We start from the raw sequence: 14,893 nt of genomic DNA, 5'->3' as shown, positions 1-14,893 counted from the left end.
ACGCTCCTCCAGGGTTTTGGCTTTGTTGCTTGGTGGTGTACGTGGTTGCCGTACACCTTCTAGGGTTTATCACTGTCCGCCGTGTTAATTCTTCACTATGGTCGCCGAGCCGCTTAGAGATTTGAGCCAGCCGATTGAGGTGCCTTTGGTCGACGCCACTGTTGCTGCCTTCTGTGGCACCGGATCTAAGAAAGAGGTCAGGGCACGGTCCCTCCTGTATTTTAACATAACTCGTATTTGTTTTTCGGAAGGCGCGGGAAAATTGTGGGGTTTATGGGGCAATTGGGTGCTGGTTGAGTGTCTTTAGTGTCACTCAGTATTTACTGGAACGTTCAGTTTTGGTTTAGTGGGTTCTACTCGCTCATTACCGTTTTGGTATTCGATAATGTGTGGGGCAGCGGAATGACGCGAGTTTGACGGTTTTAGGGTTTAATTCTCGTATCGCATTTGTGTCTATGTCTTTGAGGAGATAGCGTCTCTTTCTTGATATAGTACGAGGCTCTTTCGTTTGTTTACTCAAAAAAAAAAAAATTGTGAAATGAAGTTTTGACTTGCCCTTGTTCATTAGCATAGTCCTCGTAAACCATCTTTTTCCCCCTTTTCACACAATTGAATCGAAAGATCGAATGAATGGTCGAATACACTGTTATTTTAGCACATTCAAACTGATATGTAGTGTGCCTAGTCTTCTACAACTGCTGTTATATATTTTGAAGTGCTTGAATAGACTCGATTGGGTGTGAACTTTGAACAATCTTAATCTCAAATATCAAATTGGTGTTCTGTTTGGTAAATTTGACTCGCTTTGCTCAACCTCGTTACCGTGATATATATCAGAGGCTGTTTTGGTTCTATTTCCGGCGAATAGTCGAGTTCCCCCCAACTCTCAACCTTTCAATTTATAACAATTCTTTCTCTTACATTGCAGAGAAATGCTGCCTTTTGTTAATGTGGGTTTTTATCTGTTATACAGTCCATGGCTGAAGAAACCCAGCTGCTGGAATCTGGAAGAAGCCTGAAAAAGAGGCAGTTACTTAAAAGGCATGGTCATAAGAAGTCAAATAAAAGGCCAAAATTGATACCAGCGCCCCAGGTACAGAAGAAAGTTAAAATGGACAAGAAAATGAAGAGACTTATCCGCAAGCGAGCACGGGAGTATAATTCTGATGATGATGATGAGGATGGCAGTGGTATTCAGCCTGGAATTACCAATAATGTAACTGAAGAGGAAGACAAAGAAGGTGATGACTTCTCTGATGACGATGAAGCAGGAGGACAAGATGCTTGTAACCCAACTGTGAGTGATATGAATAATGACATTTCAGATGATGAAGGAGAAGATGGGGATATTCAGCCAGGAATAACAAAATTTACGGAAGGTTGTAGAGCATTCAGGATGGCCTTCAGGAATATTATGAAGAAGAGTGTTTCTGAAGATTCCTTGGTAAGATAGATGCTTGTTCATTGGGAATATACAAAGAATGAGATTGGTTTCCTTACAGTTTGATAGTTTTGTAGGGTCCAGTATTATCAGGGCACAAGAAACTTATTGCAGACAAGCTTGCAGAAGAAGAGGCTGAACGCCATGTCAAGGGAGAGGCGAAGAAGGAAAAGAAAATGGTAATTTCTTATTTAATCTGGCTGTTTTCTCTGTTATTCCAACTAGCATGTATTTTAAGAACATACTTTTATGTGTTGTTGATAAATTTATACGCATCTAGTTTTGTATGTCTGATGGTATCCCCTGACGGCAATCACACTGATTAGTGTTAACATTACAGCTGGCAGAAAAGGGGCACGTCAAGCCAGCTAATTATTTGGATTCTCATGAAAAGTTTCTAATAAGTGTTGCGACAAAAGGAGGTATTTTGGTTGGGTTCTCTTGCAAATAGAGGTCTACTTTCATGATTTATAGGTTTTTCCCCTTACTGACTTGGACTAATGTCATGTCTGGTCATCGTGCTGGATTGCTTTCAGTGGTTAAGTTGTTCAATGCTGTAAGTATTTGATTGTCATTTAAATTTCCTTTGGCAGGTTTTCCCTCTTTTTGGTGATTTAGTTCTTTTTCCATTACTGTACTACCCTTTTGCAGGTCAACAAGGCACAAACTGCTCAGAAAGGGTTGAATCCTTTAAGGAGTAAAGATGCAAAAGGTATGCTGTTATTGCTAAAGCTGACAAAACAAGCGGAAGGAGAAAACTTGAAATATATGGCTTTCATACACTTGCAGATTTGAATAGTCAGGAAAAGAAATAAATCAGCCTTGGGGGATTAGTTATTCCAATTTGCATTTCCTGAAGGGAAAATCTAGTTCTATTTTATCCCAACCCAATTGCATTACTGAATTTTGTTTAATTTCTGCACCTTTTATTTACATGCCCTCCATAACTCATTTGAAAATTTTTGATACCTTGAACCGTTTTTTTTTTCTTTTCCGGGAACAAGTGACACCCTGAAATATTTCCTGTCTTTCTGACTCCTCAGTGGTACTCATCCAGTGGTTTCTCTTGGGGAACCACTATTTCTGTTTTCTGATAGACAAATGGATGGATTGCACAGCTTGTTTACTGTTACTATTTTTAAGGGCTTTTCTTTTGTCTATTCTCTTATTCTTGTTTACGATATCTTTTACTCTAACAAGACGTACTTCTTTATGTTCAATAGACATTATTCACTCATGCATTTGAAAACATTCTATAAATATTGAAGCTTACCTTGCGGCCCATAGTGAATTAGCTTCTTGAGGAAATTATGATAGCCTTTTGTTAACCAAAAGAATGCTAGTGCATCAACTTTCCAAAGCCTAGTCTCCTCCTTACTCCGATCTACGACTAATTTCTCTTTCCACAAGATGCCTTCTCATCTCGTCAACTTCAGACAAAAGGAAAATCTCAAATTATTCCAAGGGCAAAATGTTTAGGAGCAAATTATTTATTATGTAGAATGTTGATAATATATCCAAGGATTTGGTTTTGGATACTTGATAGAGCAAAATGGCATCATGTAGTCCGTGTAGTTGGCCTTGATGAAATAAGGCTTCTTGTTGACAGTATATACCAACCTGATGATCACATGGCCAAGAAAGTCTTACTGGGTCGCAATATTAACAATCTTAAGAGTCTTGTACTAAAGGGTTTTCATGTAAATGTCAGGTCCACGTTAGACTAATATGTGATAAAGAAGAAAAGGGTATAAGACAAGCATTAAATATAAATTTAATTTATTCCATTATGATTTCTTAATTTCAGTTATATTAGGCAGTTTATTTTGCTCTATCATCGCCATAGGATCATATCTGAATTGGTTCATTACAATAGCAACAAGTCTTATCCTGTTAGGGAAGGTTGGCTATATCTATTGCGTGATGTCATTGTGCTCCATCAACATCTAAATCTTTCTATATATTATTGACCAAAAGGTCCTATTTGAATGTTCTCTTCGATCTTCTTTTATCCCTTTTAACTTGACTCAATTGTTTGTTCCACCTTCCACTCTAGCACCTTCAATGGCCTTTTTTTACTATTTTCTCTTTAATACGTGCCACACCAATTTTTCGTCGTGTGTTCATTATGGATATTATTTTTTCTTGTATGCATATGCATCTATCTCAGCATCTTCATCTCCTCAACATTCACTGATAAATGCTATTTTTTATTTTATTTTTTTGCTGTAATTTTGCTGTTGTAATTATAAAAAAAAAAAAACATTATTATCTGTCTAATAAACAGTTTGTTTTGGTGAGAGTTAACAACGCGAGAATGTGTTGTATGTATCTGCCATGGTGGTTGTCGTAGTGTTATAGATGCACGAAGGTGCTTTTTGTCCAATTCTCAGTTGCTTCCAATGTTTGGCTTGGTGAAAATTTTTAAATTATCATCATTATTGTTATTGATTCATTAGAATCAAATGATTATCCAATCATGCCTGACAATCTGTGCACAGTTCTAACTTGTCTATGTCGTTTGCCAGAAATAAGAAAGCGGACCAAAGAAGCCTTCTTTTCAGAGTTAGGCAAGCCATTGTCTGCAACAGGCACCTCTGGAAAGGTCAGTCTTTTGCTTAGCCCCCCCTCTGTCCTCCTTGTTTGTGAAGGCATTCTGTTCCCCCCCCCCCCCCCCCCCAAAAAAAAAAAAAAGGAAAACAAAAAACCAGCTCACCATGACACTTTTTCGTTCAAGTTCTCAAACTAACCGTTGCACGTTGTTTCACTTTATAATCCATTGTTCATAATGAACTCTGGCAATTGCGAGAGTGAGTTCGAAGCTACCCTTTTGGAGGTAGTGGTAGCTACCTTATGATTAATGAGTTTAATGAGTTATGTAACTGGCCAAATTATTGATATGCAGGCTCAAACGAGCAAAGAAAAACTGGAAGTCGAAGAGCCTGCTTGGGTGCCATTACGAGATAATTATATGCTGACAAGTTCAAGACTGAAAGATTGGGACAAAGTTCCTGTAAGACTACATTTATATATATATATGAAACTGATGTCTGTAGTTAAGCTAAATGTCAACTTTTACCCATTTATTTTTCTACTGGCATGTAGGAAAAAGTTGCATCAGATGACTTTGGAAAAATCTCTGAAGATAGTAGTTCTGATGAAGATTAGTTTTGAACTTGACTAGGCACTGCAGTGAGATCGTCTTCGCGGGTATTTTGTGAGCATTTGAAGAATTGAGACACTGCAATATTGTAATTGGCATGATTTTTGCCCATCAATTTTGTAATTAGATGCCCAGTGTGCTTCATCTTGAGAAGGGATGGAGTCCATGAGCTAACGTGGAGTTTTAGATATATATAACAGTTTGTAGTTCCTGTTGGTAGAAATGATAACAATACTTGAAAGGAAGTGAATTCGGTGTTTTAAGAAATTGTCGATCTTTATAAAAAACTGTTCCTGTAGAACAGAGTATGGATGATTATTTGTGTAAACTAACGTTTAAAACCTGTTTATAAGAAAGCTAAATCACTTTTTACAAGCTCGATGTTTATATGAAATTTGAAGTGAAAGAAGCTTTGAATATAATGATTTTCTGGAAAGATACTGGTAATGCAAGACATGAGAGATTGAATGTGTAAATAACGAATATCTTAGTTGAGTTCGATTCATTTGAGCTTACTTCCAGTTTTCTAGTAAATTGCTTGGGATTTTGAATTGATTTTGAATTAGGCACCCGCAAGTTAGTATGTTTTTTTCTCTTTTATAGTAAACGCATGGGTTAATAATACAAACTTTAGTCCTTATATTTTGATTGAATTTTTGTTTTTATTCTTATATTTTCAACCAATGAGTTTTGGCCTTTTAGTTTTTTTTGTTTAAAATACTAGTCCCTATACTTATTAGAGTTGGCATTGACGGTGTTAATCTTTCCTATGTGGCATTAACATTGTTAAATTTGGTTATGCAGCATGCGCATTGAGCTGTTGGTCAATTGTTGACTTGGATGTGTGATTTTAAAAAACAAAAGACAACATGCACTTAAAGCCATTTCCCCTGAATCAGGGATGCCCCCTCTTCATCCTCATCCCTATCAAAATGCTACGACGCCATTGTTGTACCCCCCACTATTTCCTCTTATCCCCCCTTCACTCGTGTCGTTGTAACCTGGAGATAAGATTTGAGAGGAAAATATCAGTCACATCTTATTTTTAGACCACATTTTACCTCAATTGGAACTATTTAGAATTATTTCTTATGGCCTTAAGTTGGAAAAATTTAAACTTTAAAATTTCTTAAATTTAGGTTACTATTCATTATAATCCTAATAAAGGTCACGCTTTAAAAATTCATAACTAATTTTAGAAAAATCAAAATGAAGTGGTTTCAAATTCTATTTAAAGTTTTTAATGCAATCTTTAAGGGAAAAATACTCATTGGTGTCTAGAACTTACGAATTAGTTCCAGATTTCGTGCAAAGTGGTATTGCTCATATGATTATTTTTTAATTTTTCAGGATTTATGTTCAACTTTGGAAGGACATAACTTTTTGTACAAAACCCTAAATTTGATGAAATACCGCTTGCTTTAAAGTTAAAAATAAGATATATAAGCCTGTCAAAATTCAGGTCAAAACTCAACCCATTGCATGAAATTTCGTTGGTCAAACTTCACCCTTAAAAAGTCAACTTTTATCCTCTTAAATTATCATTCTTGGTTATTCTTTTCCTTTCAATACACAAAACCATTTTAGTCACATATACCATGCTAAAACATGATTTCTTGATCAAATATTCACATAAATATCACTTTTGGTCATTAGTACAATATTCAACATAATTCACAATAATCTATAATAATTACAAGCATTGTTTCAAAGAGGCATAACAATCAATTATCTCCCAAAATAATCTATTTTCCTTTGTCTTTGCTTGATCCAACCCCTAGTGATGAATATTTAAACACAGAGGAATGAGATTTCATAGAAATCTGAGCAGCAATGAATCATAATTACCATGCAATTCATGTTATGTAAAAATGTGACATGTAAACATAAAATCAACATCATTATGTAATATTTCATGTGCATATCATTTGCCATGGAAAGAGAGCAATCAATCAAGCAATTATGCGATTCCTCATAATGTATTGCTAAAGCATATTCAACATAGACTTCCATCCATAATCATATAATTTCCTTAATCATATCATGGTAACATAAATCAAATAACATATACACATTTAAACAAGTAAGAAAGCATTCAAATTATGAGTTCAATACTATCTCTTAATCACTTATTTAATTCGGCTTCCTTGATACAATGGTGCTTCTCTTTGATTTCTTGCAAAGTGTCTATCAATCCAAGCATAACCATTTTCTAAATTACTAATAATTTAAGCATAAACACTAATGCTTGACATTAAATTCAATTAAATTCTTTTTTTCTTGATTTTTGACATAATTATTTTTTCTTTGTTTCAACCAATCTCTTGGGCCATTCGTACAAAATTTGTCATGTAGAATCCAAAAATCAAATCAGATTTAACAAAATCACATTCCTTCCCTTTCAACTAGAGTTGATCGAATAGGATAGTATTGGATTCTAGAATTTTTATTTTTTATTCTAATGATTTTAAACACTTGTCCTTAATGTTTCCCTACACAAAAACATCTTTTAAACTCATTGGAATCATCAAATCATATTGAAACAAACTCTAACCCCAAAAACCCACAGTGGCCGCATAAGGTGTTCAAAAACCCTAACTTTGGTTTTCTTCCAAAATTCAATCCAAACATCAATTAAACATGTAATTTCAAGCCCATATTCATGGTTTTTATCCTTCACTAATGCTTCTTCAATCAGGTTGAAAATGGACAGCATCACACCTTAGAATTATCATGAAATTTCAATCAAAACAACCCTTGAATCTAACCAAAATCAAGTTTAGACATACCTTAATGGATCCTTGCTTGAAGCCTGATAGTTTTCCTTGAATTTGGAGGGTTTTGGGTACTGTTTAGAGGTTATTTTTTAATTTGGCAGAATTTTCCCTAATTTTTCTATTTTGGCTGAATTTTGGGATATTTTAGGGGGTATTTATAGAGCAAAAATCTGACCATTCTCCCCTCCTTTGTGGCACCATTTCCTGCTACCTAAGGGGCCATGTGTTCCTCATCATATGCCTCAAATTTTCAGATAAAGCCAAGTGTCCTTCTTCTTGATTTTTCTTTTGAATTTTGGGCTTGACTAACCCTCTTTAATTATTGGGCCATGGCCTACACGAAATTTATGAGCTCTCTTGGCCCAATATGTAACCTAAAACTGATTTAAAAAGGAAGAAGAAGTGTGGCCTAATCACAAATATCAATTTCCAACCAAAACTCACCATTTGGTTACTATTTTAAAAAATAGTTCTTGGCCTCCACAAATCACAGCACTCACTTTAGACTCATTTTATATGGATCTCAAAAAGTATACGGTTCATAGATAGAAGCTTGATTTTGACAAACCCAACTTGTCTGTCTACATTTCCTTTCTGATTGAAGATGTGAACTGTTATATACTTCTATGCTCTTTATCGTCTCTATTAATCATGCTTTTTTTTTCTTTCATTTTTATTAGTGCTTGTGTGGAGTCAACTCTGTTTCTCTTTTTTCTATTTTTATAGATTTACTTAAATTGCATTAGTTATTCCATAGAAAATTTTCTCTTTTAAATATTTTATTAAATTAGCAGATTAGTTATTCCATAACAGAATAGTCCTCTTTTAACATTTTGCATTAGTTATTCTATTATATAACCGCCCAAGTTATTAGAAAAAACATAATGGAATTCAAAAATTTTACATGGCATATGATACAAAGTGTAAGGCATTTGAAATTTATAAACAAAAACAAATTTATCACTATTCAAAAAAATTTATAATAAAAGTTATATACTTCAAATAATGAGCTAGATGTCATTTTATGGTCTACTTCTCTAGGAGAAGCACAAATAACAATTATCACTATTAAACAAAAACAAATTTATTATAAAGGTTATATAGTTCATTTCTTTACTGAGAAATAAAAAATTATTTCCTACATACTGATAAGAAGACTCCAAAACACCATAATGTAAGCTGTATATATATATACTCATATTTGATTATTACATTTTCTAGTGCCTTAAAAGCATATATTTGTAGTTTCCCATAGAAAGGAGGCAAACACAAATAATATCATTGCACTTGGTGGATTATTCTAATGGTATATATTACTATTATTGCACTTGTGATGAAAATATTCTTTATTTTAGTAGTATATATTTGTGGCCTTTGATTCATTCTCCTTGGACTCAATACTTCATATAAAAGTAATGAAATCCAAATACAAATCATCACGCATGTTCATTGTCTTGTATCAGCTTTGTATGACATGGTAAACTATACTCTTCTAGCAAAAGCTAAATCAGGTCTTAATAATTTTCTTCATCGTTATTCATTGCAACGTGTGTATGTGGTTGTGTGGTTTTGGATTGTTCTATAGATGAGCAACCATAATAAACAAGGAATGATCAAGGATCTTAAGGAAGAAATGTTGGATTTTGAGTCTGAAGTTAAAAGGTTCACAAATTTTAAAGTGGCAACTAAAGGTCCTGACTTCAAGTTCAATTTCAACTTCAACCTCAACTTCAACCATGTGTTACAAGATTGGAAATGGTGTAGGTGAACGTGGATTGTACAACTTGTTTGTTATATTGTACATACATTATATTTGTTGGAAGAGATATCAACACTAGTTGATAGGCCTATCAGTTATGGTAATGTTGAAAGAGAAACCATGAGGAGAACATCCATGAAACAATTAGAAGAAACAGAAAAATGTCGTGATATTATTCGCATGGGATCACGAGCATTTATGCAGTTATGTGCTAAACTTTGAAACACTGGTAGAGTTAAAGATTCTAAAAATGTTACAGTTGAGGAGCAGGTGGCAAAATTTCTTCACACATTAGCACACAATGTAAGAAGTAGAACGATGGCTTTTTATTTTAATCAGTCTAGAGAAACTATTAGTCGTCATTTTCATAATGTATTACAAGCTATTGTTTCTCTTGAGGCTGAATTTCTTGTGCAACCTTCTGGCTCAGAGGTTTCTCCAGAAATCCTTAATAATGAAATATTCTACCCATATTTTAAGGTATGTTTTTATATCTGTGCATGCTTTTGTAATTGTATAGTATATATGTTATGTGTAACTAAAATTTATAATACGATTGCATTGGAGCAATAGATGGAACTCACGTTTGGAAAAAAGTACCTAAAGAAGAAGGTGCCCGTTTTCGAGGATGTAAAGATTATCCGACTCAATATTTTTGCTGTGTGTTCATTTGACATGAAATTCACATATGTGTTGGCTAGTTGGGAAGGAACTGCCTCATATTCAAGAATACTTAAAAATGCTTATCAAGAGAAGATAAAATTATAATTCCCCAGGTTTAGTACGGAACTATAAATGATTATTTTATTTTTTTTATGAATGTTTATTTGTGCTTATGGACTACTTTAAATTATTTAGGAAAATTTTATATTTGTGCTTATGGACTGCTTTAAATTGTTTGGGAAAATTTTATCTCGGGGATGCTGGCTTCCTACTCAAATGTGATGTTATAACACCTTATAGAGGAGTTCATTATTACTTGAAGGAATATTCAATAAGAGCACCACAAAATGCAAAAGAAATTTTCAACCATCGACATGATTCCTTGTGAAATGTGATAGAAAGAACATTTGGTGTTTTGAAAAAAAGATTTCCTATAATTGACAGTGGCACAGAGCCACATTTTTCAATTGAGACAATGGTTGATATTGTGATAGCTTATTGCATATTACGCAATTTCTTAATGGGTGTTGACCCTGATGAGGCCCCAATTTCAGAGGTTGATCGTGAATTGTCATGCAATCCCAATATAGATGATCAATTTGCAGCCAATCATGAGGAGGACTATAGACAAAGATCAATTTTAAGAGATAACATAGCAGCTCATATGTCGCATGATTACTCAACCCATATGTCATATTGATTATGATTTGAACTGTTTAATTAAGTTGTATGGTTGTAAAATTGTTATTGCTTTGTATTGTTTGAAAGTATTTGTTTCCTTCTATTAGTTTATATACTATTTCTAATTAAAGGTATGTGTTTTTTTGGTATTAATTTACATACTATTTTTAATTGAAAGTATGTGTTTTTTTTGTTTTAGCTTGCATACGCTATTTATTTAAGTTGCATGGCTATAATTTTGTCAATAAATTTTTGTATAGATTGAACAATGACACAGAAAAAGAAGGAATCAATGAAGGATAATTTGCGTTGGACACCTAAGATGGACGAATGTCTTATTGATGCCTTGTTAGAAGAGATGATGAAAGGGAATTGTCCAGATGGAATATTTTCAACATATGTATATGATAATATGGTGCAACTCTTACAAACAACTTTGGTACTCACATTACAAAGCAACATTTTAAAAATAGGAAGAAGACTTTATCGCAATGATTTAGAGCTTTATGATTTATTTCATGGATTGAGTGAGTTCTCATGGAATCCTATCACAAAATTGTTTGAAGCTGATAATCAAGTTTAGAATGATTTGATTGAGGTGAGTAATTTGTAGAATTTTAAGACCATGTATTATAGGTTGATTTACATAGTTTACTTATGTTTGCAGAGAAAGCCAAATGCAAGAAAGTGGAAGAATGCACCTGTGCTACATTATGATAAGTTATATGAATTGTTTAGTATAGACAAGGCAAGAGGAAAATACTCCAAAAGTGGCAAGGAAAGGGTTGCATAATGGAACTCTAATGTCGGGGGAACTAATGTTGAAAGTGAATGTAATTTTCATTATGAGTCACCAACCTCACAAGGTAACTTAGAGGATAGCCCATCAAACGGGACATCTGTGGGAACTATGTCAGTTAGGGGGTAAAAGCGTAAGGCTTCAATGATTGAATCCATTGAAGAAAGGTGTAAAAAAATGATTGTAGGAACAAAGGAACTAGTTGACGCCATGCGTGATGGCAATGTAGTTGTTGAGAGACAGGCTCAACTTGCTTAGAAGCATGCTCAAGTTGTTGAGAAGCATGCTCAAATTGCTGAGTGGCAAGCTCAAATTGCTGAGAAACAAGCTCAAATTGCTGAAAAGGGTCTTTCGATACTTGAAAAGAGTAGGCCTCGTCATTATAGCGAGGGGGAAGTATGGGCTACAATTGAGGAAATTGGAATACCTGAAGAGCAAAAACTACAATGTTACTTCTTCTTGTGTAATGAAGAAAGGCACAAGCTAAATTTTTTTGGGGTTCCACCTCATTTACAGTTAGAGACATTGCTCAGGTTGATAATTGATGCTAGGAATCACTAAAAAAAAGTATGGATATTGTCAAACCTTACTTATATAATACCTTAGCATTCATTTAGAGCCATTTTAGACCACTTTGGATGGTCTTAAACTTAGAAATTTCAATTTGGACGTTAATTTTCGAAAATTTACTGTTCACTACCCAAGTTTCAAATTATAGGTCCAACTTTGAAAAATCATAACTAATTCTAGAAAAATCGTATGGAGGTGTTCCAAAATTCTACAGAAAGCTCTTTTAATTTTCTATGAAAAAAGATCCAATTAGACTTATCCTTGCCCAATTTGGACAGTTTATTGGATAAAGATTATTATCTTTTTGGTAAAATCTAGAACTTCCAGATTCTGTGCCTCAACTTTGGAAATCCATATCTCCTTGTATACACATCCAATTGAGGTGATTTACCTCTCATTTTACAGCTTGAGATGTGTACTATAGGTCTACCAAATTTCGTAGCTCAACTCATTCATATAATATGTCAAAATGAAGCTCGAAACTAACTGCTTCAGGACCCATGTTTATCTCTTAACTAACTTTTGCTTTAATTCTTTTTATTTTGTTGGGATGTAAAACTTGGGCTTGATCTTTCCCATTCATATTCATACACTTTCAATCATGCCATAAACATTCTAAGTACATAAACTGCATTGATGGCATTTATAAATATAATTTACAACATAGGAGAATTATACATTGGACATTAATCTCATTCATTAACATCAATAATTCTCCACTCTCTTCTCCTTGCTTCTCATGCCATTATTGCCCATCATTGATTGACCTAAATGGTTGGTTAGGGAGGAGTGAGATTCAGAAAGTCTCAGTAGCAAACAATACCATATTAATCATGCTAGATGGATACTAATGCACTACACGCAACTTGTTTATTCTCTTGTTAATTAGTGACATATTAGCATGCTCAAAGCTAACTTCTTGATGCATGACCATAGAGATTTAATCTACTCATCATGAATAGCAATTACAACAGCTAAAACATGTCACAATAACATTTAAATAACATGTACACAGCAACACACAAGCATACAACATAGGTAAGTTCACTACCTTGCACCTCAAGCTTTCCTCTTACTTTTCCTTTGACTCCCTTGACTTTCCAACCATGTGGGCATTCAGTCAACATCATCAACATCTTCTTGGATGTTTCAAGGTCCTAAACATAGTCACATTGATCATACAATCGATTAGGACCACTAGATTACATGAAGTTCAAGACTAGCTCTCTTGAACTTAACCTTTTCTCTAAATTTTTGGATTAACATTCTAGCTTTGTGAAAATTATTCTCTTAGGCTAATCCTATACAATTTTGCCCAAGGAATCCATATATTCACTTAAATTCATGAAAATCCAATCTCTCCCTATAGATCACATTTTGGCCGAAAAGGGTGTCTTGAAAACCAAATTTTCATTTTCAAATTCCAAGCTTCCAAGCTTCCTTTCTTGGTGTTTCCCTACACCATTTCATCATTTAGACATGTTGAAAGCATCAAATTAAATCAAATCCAACTCTAACCCCATTCTCTCTCCTTGGCCAAATTGAATCATCATAAGTAGGGGTGGGATTTTTTTTTTCCAAAACTCACTCAAAACTTAACAAAACCTATCCTTTTTAAGTGTGTAACCTATACTTTAAACCCTTGATAAACCCTTCCATAATTTTCAAAATTTTGGCAACACCTCCCCATGGAAAATGACCATCCAAAACTACATAAAATCACATATAAACAGCCCATAATAATTAACGAAGAGCTTAGGAGCTTACCTTGGTTATTTCTTAAACTTAGGTGGACTTTCTCTCACTAGAAATGGCTCTTTCTCTCTCTAAATGCAAGAGCAGAAGAATTTCCCTATGGTTCCTTGCTTGGTCGAAATGTGAGGGGAGGGAGTGCCTATTTATAGCCAAAATTTTGACTTGAATGGACCAAAATGCCCTTGGTAGCTAATAGAAAGGGTAAGGGTAATTTTAAAACTTTAAGTTGACTTTTATATCATCATTGCATCATCTTCTTGCATCATCCTTACCTCATTCTTCTAGAAGGTGCCAAGTGTTACAAATGTGGTGGAGAAAAAGGGAGATTAGATCCTAGCCATTAGATCAAAACTTGTTCCCTAATTTTCCTCTTATTTTACTTGGCCCACGTTTCTCCAACTTTCTTTATGGCCTTTCGGAGTTCAGAAAATTCTTCTGTCTACTCATAAATTCCTTTTAATTCTAGAGAGTATGAATTTTCTTAGGCCACAACACTTCCTTTAAGCCTTGCATAAAAATTCATTTACTAAAATACCCTTTTATCAGCATAATCGGCTTTTTAATTTATTAAAGCCATTCCACTGGCCTTTTGGTTGCGGGACTAATTTTATAAATTAGTACAACCTTTCAATCATTCAACCTCATTTTTGTATACATTTTTTAGGTCTCTTGCTATTTTAAATAATTACCTCAAATAGTATACTTTTTACTGGTCATAACCTCATAAATTCCATTTAAGCTGCCTCAAGGGTATTTTTGTCATTTATCTTCACAAAAGAGTCTTAGAATATTATTTTCTATTTTCTAGGATTTTCTTGGAATTCTCTGTATACTCTCCTATTTTTACCCCTGTTGGTAATAACTTTCTGAATTTACAATTTAGTCACTTCTCAGACTTAACTTCATACAATCCTCTCTTTGAGGCTTCTAACTTAACCCTTGGCTTGTTTCTACTCTCTTTTCTCTTTCTAGACCCTTGAGACTTTACCGAAACCTCTAACTTTGATCACACCTCAGTCTCTGAAAACTTTTACTTTGCAATTTAGTCCCTGAAGCTGCTTTGGCTTCCTTTCTCATCTTTGGGACTTCTGCTCAAGAGGCTTAGTAACCTATCTTCTTTAGACTACTTTCAAGGCTTCTAGGCCTCAAAATTGAGATGTGACAGATATGGTGTTGGACTTTTTTGGTTCATAGATCTTTTGTGATATGGTGACATGTTGGCCTCTTTTGTTTAGGAAATATGTACCTTTTGACATGATGTTTTTAATGTATAGTGACATGTTGG

At 34.2% G+C, this 14,893-nt stretch overlaps 1 protein-coding gene across 3 annotated transcripts; it reads left to right on the top strand.

The window, feature by feature from the left end:
- LOC114722683 (RRP15-like protein) lies at positions 1–4,902 on the top strand. Of its 3 annotated transcripts, XM_028908773.1 has the most exons (10): positions 1–196; positions 974–1,241; positions 1,326–1,444; positions 1,519–1,620; positions 1,782–1,863; positions 1,978–1,997; positions 2,093–2,153; positions 3,970–4,046; positions 4,347–4,454; positions 4,547–4,902. In XM_028908773.1, the coding sequence occupies exons 1-10, from the start codon at positions 98–100 to the stop codon at positions 4,607–4,609; spliced, it is 999 nt and encodes a 332-aa protein (XP_028764606.1). In that variant the 5' UTR covers positions 1–97; the 3' UTR covers positions 4,610–4,902. The 3 variants fall into 3 exon arrangements, with proteins under 3 accessions (XP_028764606.1, XP_028764605.1, XP_028764608.1); XM_028908772.1 differs by having other exon boundaries at positions 3–196; positions 974–1,444; XM_028908775.1 differs by having other exon boundaries at positions 120–196; positions 929–1,444.
- The last annotated feature ends 9,991 nt before the right edge of the window (positions 4,903–14,893 follow it).

This window comes from Neltuma alba, unplaced genomic scaffold, assembly GCF_004799145.2.
Source record: "Neltuma alba isolate B1F8T4 unplaced genomic scaffold, ASM479914v2 tig00012103_pilon, whole genome shotgun sequence".
Taxonomy (NCBI): domain Eukaryota; kingdom Viridiplantae; phylum Streptophyta; class Magnoliopsida; order Fabales; family Fabaceae; genus Neltuma; species Neltuma alba.
This window is presented reverse-complemented; position numbering and strand designations above follow the sequence as displayed.